Source organism: Lolium rigidum, chromosome 4 (assembly GCF_022539505.1).
Source record: "Lolium rigidum isolate FL_2022 chromosome 4, APGP_CSIRO_Lrig_0.1, whole genome shotgun sequence".
Taxonomy (NCBI): domain Eukaryota; kingdom Viridiplantae; phylum Streptophyta; class Magnoliopsida; order Poales; family Poaceae; genus Lolium; species Lolium rigidum.
The window spans coordinates 142,630,928-142,641,031 of record NC_061511.1 but is presented as its reverse complement, the minus strand read 5'-3'; the positions used below and the strand labels follow the sequence as shown (position 1 = coordinate 142,641,031).

Sequence of the window (10,104 nt, the reverse complement as noted above, 5' to 3'; positions counted from 1 at the left end):
ACCGCCATCCCGGGATGTTCATATTTGTTTCGACCAACAATGTATGAGGCATTCCATTTAGTTCATACTAGCTACTTGTTTCTTATTTGAGTTGGCACTTCTTAATTGCATTGGCCGATGATTAAATTTTGTGGTCACTTCACTTGGGGGAGGCGTTAGTGAGCCTGGTGCGATGACACAAATATCAATCTCTTGTGCATCCTACTTGGTCTCACTAACTCCTTCCCTAAATGTTAATATTTGTTTGGACCAACAATGTATGAGGCCCTTGTCATTCCATTTGCTTTAGTATCTCAAAATGCCGATGATTAGAATGTTTGGTCACCTATACACTTGGGGGAGGGGTCAGTGAACCTGGTGCAATGACACAAGTATCAATCTCTTGTGCATCCTACTTAGTTTCACTGACCCCTTCCCTAAATGTTAATATTTGTTCCGACCAACAATGTATGAGGCATGCCTTTTAGTTCATACTACTTGGATCGTTTTTGAGTTTGCTCTTATTCGTTGCAAACATCTATGAGCGTGCACTAATGTTTCTTTGGCTTGTTCATATATGTGCGGATATGACGTGGTATGTCGTGTACAAGGGCAAGGTTCCCGGAGTCTACAACGGCTGGGAGGAGTGTCGGAGACAGGTTCACCGTTTTAGCGGTAATCGGCTACAAAGGGTACACCACTAGAGCGGAGGCCGAAGATAGATACGCACGCTATTTGGCGGGAGAGAGGAGGGAGTGGAGGAGGAACCGGATGAAGACCACTATCATCGGGATGGTGCTATTAGTGACTCTAGCTCTCTTCTATGTGATTGTACTTTAGATGATCGATCTTGTGTAACCACTAGCTCATTTGCGACTTTGTAACCCCGTAACTCGTCAAACATTCGAAATCTTGTGAATCATGGAGGCTAATGTGAAGAACTATGTATTGATATATTGTGATGTTGTTTATATGTGTATTTGTGTTGTATTTGTGCTGTTATATTGTTCTATACAACCTGTACAACTACCAGCCAGAAATGCAAAAAATAAAAACGAAAAACTAGCAGTGGCGCACTGGTGGACCCTGAGTGGCGCACGACCACTAAGTAGCAGTGGCGCACTAGTCTGGGACCTGTGGCGCACTACTCGGTGATCCCCTTCGAAAGTAGCAGTGGCGCACCGAAGCTACTAGCAATGGTGCACGTCTGAGATACAACAGTGGCGCACCTCGACAACCAGCAATAGCGCACCAGCTCGAGGTAACAGTGGCGCACCCCAGGAGGCAGTAGTGGCGCACCAACAACTGAGAGTAGTGGCGCACTGCTGCTCAACAACAGTGGCGCACCCATTTGGAGTAATAGTGGCGCATCGCCAGACATTTCAATGGCGCACGGCGCAGTGCGCCACTGTTACTTAGGGTAGTTGTGGCGCACCAGTAGTGCGCCACTACTAAAACTTAGCAGTGGCGTGATAGTAGTGGCGCACCAGCAGTGCGCCACTGATGGGGAATAGTGGTGCGCCACTGAATAGCTTTTTCCTAGTAGTGTATACTTCTTCGGAACCGACATGGCGGCCCACCTTGGCCAATGGATGATCTTCATGGGCCCCTGATAGGACCGTAAGAGGTAGCACAACACAAGTTACCCGAAGGGTAATGCTCACATCACTTATCATAATCAAAAACATCCTAAACAGAAAATCATCTAAATAAACACTCACTAGCAATAACTGCCATCAGATCCATCCAAATCAAGGGTGGGAGGTTTCTTACCGCCACCGGACGAGTGGGGGGATGTATATGGCAACTCGGGAAAGAGGAAGAATGTGCTTGCCGCTGACGACCCCTGCCGTGCTCGTCAGTGAAGTTGGTGAAGACCGAAGAGGATCCTGCCATCTCCATGGAGCTCGAATGCATGAAATGGTGGTTTTGAATTTGGACTGTGAGAGTGGCGGCTATAAATAAGGTATGACTTAGGTGAGCAGTGGGCGAATTTTTGCCGCCGCATTTCCGATGCAGCACATGAGCTCCTTCCATCTCCATGGTTGCACGAACTTGTGTGTCGTGTTCACGAATGACTTCGCAGGCAAATCCCTTGCGGGTTTGGCTTGACCTTCCGGCCAGGACGGCCCAACCCAGTTTGCAAATATCCAGCCACGCCTAGTGTGTATTTCTCGTGGCATGACCTGGTGAGGGAGAAAGGCCGATCACAAATTCGTCGATCGCCTGATTACCTTAGCTAGACACTGATGCGGCTGCCACTGTCCCTCATTGTCATTGTTGACCAGAAGTCCCAGGACACACACCTATATCTCCTCTCCCATCACACCAGCACAGGCACCAACCAACCTCTCTCTCCCCTTTCTCCCCCTCTCTCTCTCCCTCTCTAGTTCCCACCCAAATCGCAGCAGCAACAAGAGATCCGATACATACTAGGTTCTGTTGCATCACACATCAGTCACCCCAAACCATCAAATCACCAGATCATATATACAGACACGCCCACCACCCGTCAAATCACACCCAAACGGAGGGAGGAGGTGGGGAAAAGGAAGGCGTGAGAGAGGAGAGCAATCAGTTAGCTAGGTCGCTTGCCGCCTTTGCCACTCGCGTCCATCCATCATATCCCGTTCGCTGCCGCGTCAAATCTGTCGTGCTACTCCGGCTCAACTCTCGCCGCTCCGGGCAGTTGATTTGCAGCTTCTTTCACCGCGTGCGATCGATCCATCGTGTGGCATGTCGTCTTCGTCCTCCTCAGGGGCTTCCGCCGCCGCCGCGTTCACGCCAGTCTCCCAGCAGCAGCAGCAGCAGCAGATGCCGGCAGAGAACCTCAGCTCGGTGATGCAGCTACCGGCACCGGTGCAGGAAGAGACACCCACCGACGCCGAGCAGCTCTGCTACGTGCACTGCCACATCTGCGACACCGTCCTCGTCGTCCGTGATCAAACCCCTCTCCCCCTATCTCTTCCGCTTCTTTCTCGGAAATTTTAGTATCGATTTAACGGGAGGTACTGGTCGTTTGCAGGTGAGCGTGCCGAGCAGTAGCCTGTTCAAGACGGTGACGGTGCGTTGCGGCCACTGCAGCAGCCTTCTCACCGTCGACATGAGGGGTCTCCTCATGCCGACCACAGCCACCGCCACCCCCACCACCACTGCGGCTATGTCCGCCAACTCCGCCGTCACCACCAGCACCAGGACGTCTCCTCCACCGGCCGCCGCTGCCGACCACCGCCAGTTCCACTACCCCAACTCGCTCACCATCCTGCCTCCCCGCCACTCCCTCCTGGTAATTAACGTGTCGTTCTTGCATGCATCAAAATGGGCTTGCATTCTTCGTGCTGAGATTTTATTGCTGCTTACATGTGGATGTATCCCTATATGATTCTTGATGCCCTCGATCGTGCGCCCGTGTGCATGTACGCAGGATGAGATATCCAGCCCCAACCCGAGCCTGCAGCTACTGGAGCAGCACGGACTCGGCGCCCTGATCGCCGCTGCAGGCGGCAGGAACGCCGCGGCACCGGTGCCGCTGCCGCCGCCAGCCTCGGTGGGGAAAGGACCGGGAAAGGAGCCGTCCCCGCGGACCAACTCCGTCGTCAACAGACGTGAGTATATACTATATACAGCCCGCATCCACTTTGCCGAATCTTCAACAACTATTCTTCTCCTTCGGATTTTCATGTTTTGTCTGGTTTCTTGAGATCCATCTCCACTACTAATTTGTCTAGAGCTTTGCCCATGCTCTCTCTGGCCGGAGAAGAATGGCCGATGTACATGAAACCTATGCACTCTACCTGTATAGTGTAGGCGCTAGCTAGCTGCAACAAAGTGCAATACCCACCAACGGCACCACTGCACGCTCTCGACTGTACATCCACAAGAGAAATAGAGTGATAGAAACAGTCCGTCCTTCTCTCTCGAGCCTTTTTTCACTGTGGGCGAATTGACGAATAGTAGATGCCTTGCTCTTCCAGTCTCGCATGTCTCCACTTGGAAGCTGCAACAATGGCAGGCCGGCGCGCGATGCTGGTGCGCCAAAGAGGCAGATTAATCTGTCGTGGAAGTATGGCACTAACACATGCCCCTTGCTTTGATTCTCTGCAGCGCCGGAGAAGAGGCAGCGCGTCCCGTCGGCGTACAATCGCTTCATCAAGTAAGTACTAGTGGTACATTTCTCTTTCCTAATTAAGCTGGCTGTGCGAGTGCTGGGTCTCGGTCTCACGGCATCGCCATTGCCGCTTCGGTGGCAGGCAGCAGCCGGCCGGGGCCGGGCCGGCAGAACTGCACAAGTGAGCACTTTGCAGACGCAATATGCAAAGAAGCCTTGTTTTCTTTTGCTTTCCTCCTCGTGGTCGTCTCTCTGACTCTCTCTCTCTATCTCTATTCTCTAACCCTCACTCTCTCAGTGTCTCTCTCTAACTTAATGAGACATAGCAAATGATGCAATGGTGATGGCGCAAATAATGAGCGTGTCGTCGTTTGAGCTGCTGCTTCTGACGATTTCCATTCTTTTTTCTTTTCTTTTCCTTGCTCTGGTCCTTTTTGGGGGAACGGAATTTGCAGGGACGAAATCCAACGCATCAAGGCTGGCAATCCCGACATCTCGCACAGGGAGGCCTTCAGCGCGGCTGCCAAGAACGTCAGTAAACTGCCCTAATTTCACCTACATCTTTCTCTTTCTCTCACTATCCCCTGCAGGCTGCAGCTCTCACCTCTAGGGTTTTGCTCAGTCATGTGTCATCACTGTTTCTAGGGTTTCCCACTCTTTCATCTGAATTCGATGATTGGTTTCTAAACCTTTGTTTGGCGTGGTGGTTTTGTTGTTGATGCAGTGGGCTCACTTTCCGCATATCCACTTTGGCCTCATGCCGGATCACCAGGGGCTCAGGAAGACCAGCCTCCTACCTCAGGTGACTAATCAACCAAACATCGCTTATACAATTTACCTTTTAAAATACAGCACTGTACTCCTATCAAATGGTACTAGCTAACCAAAACTCGTGTGGAGTATGGTTTTTATATTTACTAGGCCTCTACAGTAAATTTCGAAAGCAATGCATGTATCCACACTAATCATCAGGGAACAGTGGAAAACTACTCAGTTAAGCTAGATGATCAAAGGTATTCGATTAAGTGGGGCATTCTTGTGAAAATTTCAGTCGATTGTGCGAGGCCTAGCACCTTCATTCATCAGCCAAAAAGAACATACATGAGCTATAAAAATAAATCAGAAAACAAACCGACCTATATAATGGTGAAAATAGAGGTGTAATTTAGGTTAACAAATGTGCACACAATTTTGTTTTGTACAGCTTCTGGTTGGAAATTTGCAACGTGGCAGACTGAGATTTATTCCATATATTCTCGCTCAATCGAGGAATAGCAAACCACCAAAAATATATATTTCCACATAAAAGTGTATATGTGTCATTTTTATGGGCAGAATTAATCACCACTAGGATGTGTCCCTAGGTGGGGACATGCATGGCAGTCCCAACTCCCAACTGCTTGGACTAGCTTCAAGCCTAGGTCAGGCAAAGGTTTTCCAAAATACACTTTTCAAAAATGACTAATTGTAAAGGAGACCATTGTCATGCTTGCTTTTGCATACTTTAGAGTTGTTTGAGTTTTTTCCTTTCTTCCTTTGTGCATATGTGATACTTTTCTTCCCTTCTAGTAATAGAATGAGCACCTCCTTCCGGCCTTCCAAAAATGATTAATTGCCAACAAGAACCAAATATTTACTCACATATCTTATAAACCTGTGTCGCCCCTTAATAAATAGATGATGTTTTCTGAACGTATGCAACTAAAGTTTATACTAAAATCACGGCATTATATGGATCGGAGGGAGTACATTCGACTATTATACGTGAATAATTCTTTTTATTTGTCCAAGGTCATGAAAATTGTTTCATACTACCATAGCTTCTTTAAGAGAATATTCTTATGATTGATACTTTTCCAAGCTACTCCCTCCATCCACAAATAAGTGCACATCTAGCTTTTAGGCTAAGTCAAACTTTTTTAAATTTTGACCAACTTTGTAGAGAAGCAACATATATGAAATCAAATCGAAATATTATGAAACTACATTTCAAAACGGTCTAGTGGTGCTAATTTTGTGTCATAAATATTGCTACGTTTCCCCTTCAAGTTAGTCAAATTTATAAAATTTATCTTAACAAAAGGTAGATAGATGTACACTTATTTGTGGATAGAGGGAGTATGTCCCTGATGTCTCTAGATATCACCCTGGCTATTTCAAACCGCATTCTCACGTATAACTTTCTCATGTGGAGAAAATATTCAGTCCTTTATTTGGAAAATCAATGATCCTTTTTCCCTTTGTAATGAACAGCATACATACTCAGTATACACAGTAGACATCATTTAACTAAGCACACGATTGAAACTGCTCACGCTTTATTTATTCCAGCTAAATTAACTACCAATGCATGATGTCTTTCTGCTAACTGAATGTCAACCCCCTTCTTGCTTAACTACCAGGATCATCAGAGAAAGGACAGCCACGGGCTTCTGAAGGACGGGCTTTACGCTGCGGCCAACATGGGGGTTGCTCCGTACTGATATCAAGCTAGCAATATGCAAGGCTCCTTAACTATAGATAGCTCCTACTACTACCAGGCTGTCTTTAGCTAGGGCTCCCTCCCTTGTTAAGCAATTACCTCAGTTCCTATCATCGTATGACCTATAATTAAGTGATCATATGAGTTGATCTATGTAGCACTCTGCAAGCGCCAGCCATTTTGCTCAATCTAATATCTATCTTGTTAATTAGTTCTTGGCAAGAGCGGTGCTCCTTGATTATCTCCTTTTCTTCTTATTTGTTCTTCACGTGCGTGCCTTAGTCTTTGTTTGTTACCTCTTGCTATGCTTGCAGCCGCCGCTCAAATCCAAGCTCATAGCCTGCATGTGGCTGCTAGTGCTCCAGTATGACTATTCCTCATTTTGTTTGTGCATGTTTTTCTTCCTCCCTTCCCTCTTGACTTACTCCTACACATACACACTGCCATTCGATGGTTCAGTCTCACAATATATACCTGGGGCTAGGATTTTCGGTACGTCTCTTGTGCACATTGATTCTCCACTGAACATCTTCTCTCGCTAGATATCGCCGGCTTCTGTGTACATGCATGTTGGCCGAGAAAAAGCAGTAGCTGCCGGCCAACCAGGCAAAGGCGGCGGCCATCCGTAGAACGAAAACCTAGTGGTGGATCGTGCCGTCCGGCGGGCACACCGGTGTCAACGCCACGCAGCGCGCGGCTGGACAGCACTTTAAAGTTAGAGCGGCCAGTGGCTCGATCAGAGCGGCAGCGGCGCCCATGCATGCATGAATGTGATGGAGCTTTGGCTTTGGTTAATTGCGATGCTTTTGTGGTTTGCGCATGTACACGCCCGTTCCGGGGCAAGAAGGAGGGTGGACTCTGGAACACAGACGGCGAACGTTATGCAGCTATTTTTATCTGATTTTTCTTATTAGCTGGATTAATTTTCTTTTGTAGAGCTACCGTGCATATGTACATAAACATACGTCGATCTCCATCACCCTCATCCTTTTCTTTTCAAAATGAAGGTTGAAAACCCATCCTCTGCATTAAAAAATATTCGCACGGCTTTGTTTATCTATCATCAACCTGTCAAGATTTTTTTTAATAAAGGAAATATATTAACATCGTGAAGATATTCATTACATCCAACCTCTGCAGCAACGCAATAACCTAATGGCATCACGGATGCACACATCCAAAGAAATAAAAAAGCTAAAAAAAAAAAGGAAAAGTCCCGCTATAGTGTTGCCGACTTGCAGTCCTCGCACCAGCAACATAACCACCAAGACAACATCTGAAGTTCAAGTTCTCCAAAAGCGATGCCTCCAATAAGGAAACAGTGCAAAAGCGTCGTCATTGATCGATCGTAGATCTCGAGTTTTCACCCTGAAGATAATCTCTGCTCTCAAAGCAATGCATTAAACATGGCCATTGCCATGCACAACAAATTAGGGTCCGGCCTTGAATTTTCACCTTGAAAGGTAACACTTTCAACTTCACATGTATTGTCGCTCCCACTTACAAACCGTTGCTACGAATCCCGAAACTCCAAGCAATTTCCTCGTTGATGCAAAGGCTCAAATCAACATTACTAGTCCTCACATCTCAACTTTCATGAAATTATCCGCCTCTGACTTCACCATATATAGAACCAAACATGTCCCATGAAGGCAACATATAGCAGAGCTTCACGTCACTCTCTCCTGAACGAAACATTTTATTAAAAAACATGGGGCTACAAACGAATCTCACCCGATCCAGGCATAACGTGCCCATGGGAGTTCGCCGGCGGAGCTTTTCGGAACACGACACTTCGGCCAAAATCAAGGAGGACTCTTCGTCTTATCGCAAGAGGAACCCTAGGACTGCCGCCTTTATTAAGGCCGAGCCCCCATGCAATCGGCCATCCCGGCCAACATACTCACCAGAAAAAGCTAGCAGATCAGGCGACCCTAGCCGCCATGCCCGCCATGGACGAGCAGCACTGTGGTGGAGGAGATCGGGTTGACCGCAAGGCAGCCACGGGGGCAGTAGCCGGTACCGTTCCGTCCTAGGCCGGCCCAGACCATCGCGAGTCACAACGTCGCCATGCTGCACCACCGACCCAGACAACCACCACCGTGCCCCGTGCCGGATCGGGCTTAGCGCCACACCATGATTACCCGATGGCAGTCAAAGGGCAGCGTTGAGACCACGGTCGAGGGCGCGCCTCCGTCGTCAGATCGGCACCACAAGGATCACCACCAAACCGCTGCAACTCTAGGTGCCGCTACGCCGCCGGGGAAGCTTCTTCGCCGTGATGCCCGACGTGCACCACGTCCTCCATGGAGTAGCGTCACACGTTGTAGATCCGCACGAAAGGACCCGCAACAAGCAGGCTTTGCCCAGCCGAAACCCTAGTGGCGATGGGACAGGTGGTGGAGAGGTGGTGGCGGGCTAGGGTTTGCCCCTCCCATCGCCTTGAGGGAACGAGAGAGGGGGCTCGTAGGAGATCCACATTTATCACGATTTGCATTCTAGTGAATTAAAATATTACTACTGGCACGAAATATTTATCACGATAGGCTAGACGTAAAGTGATAAGAACGAAGTTCAATCCCGATGACTCCGACGACCCAGTCGAGACCAAATCCACCTAACGTTCATTTTTGTCGATGGTCGCCATACCGGCTTCCTGCGCCTCGATGAACCGTTTGCGCGCGTGAATGCCCTCCTTCTCCACCCTACGCTCCGCCTTCTTATGCGCAAAGAAGGCGCGCTCGTCGAGGACATCTTTCGGGAAGGTGGCGGCCCACGCCTCCATGGCGCGTTCATCCGCCTGCACAATGGTGAGGCGGCGCTGAAGCTACTTGCGGTGGCGGCGCTGCTCGGCGTTAACGAGGCCGTCGAAGCCGACCAAGAAATCCGCCTCCACGAGCGACTCGCAGTCATTGAAGTTGAGCTGCTGGCGGGGGCGCCCGAGGCGCCATGCCGCTACGTCGTAGGCGCGCGCCACCTGCTCGACGGTGTCGAAGGTGCTGAGGGTGGGGCAAGCGCCGCTAGCACGGATTTCCGTATAGAACGTGCCGCCTGGTGCGCACGCCCACGAAACTGGGGGCATGGCGGCGGTGCGGTCTCCATGGCAGTGGTGCATGTGGCAGGTGAGAGGGCACGTGGCAGACGAGAAGGCGGCGCGTGGTGGGAGGGGGTATTCAGTGGCGGTTGAGGACGCGTCGTGCGCGAAAAAGCGCGCGCCAAATCTCCCGCGCGTGCGGCCTGTTATGGCATGCACGGCAAAAAAAAAATAGCGCGCACGTCTGTTGGAGCGAAAAAAATTCAGTGCCGACGCGCTAAACCGACGGTTTTTACCGTGCGGGACGCTTTTTGGCGCACGACGCGTCTTATTGGAGATGTTCTAAGCTCCACATTTTTTTTGTGGAGTGGAGCAGCCTCTGGTTCATTTCACCAGAGTTGTAGTTCTTACTGTCTAGCAGTTCCGTTTTTCGTCCCCTTTTTTTTAGCGGATTCCGTTTTTACGTCCCATGCAAATGTCGAACGGCCCAGCCACTTGAGA

At 49.2% G+C, this 10,104-nt stretch overlaps 1 protein-coding gene across 1 annotated transcript; it reads left to right on the top strand.

The window, feature by feature from the left end:
- The first annotated feature begins 2,715 nt into the window (after positions 1-2,715).
- Positions 2,716-6,570, top strand: LOC124649375 (protein YABBY 3-like). Its single transcript, XM_047189021.1, has 7 exons — positions 2,716-2,913; positions 3,005-3,265; positions 3,404-3,584; positions 4,084-4,132; positions 4,543-4,618; positions 4,812-4,889; positions 6,490-6,570. Exons 1-7 carry the CDS (start codon positions 2,716-2,718, stop codon positions 6,568-6,570), a joined length of 924 nt encoding a protein of 307 aa, XP_047044977.1.
- Positions 6,571-10,104: the final 3,534 nt, after the last annotated feature.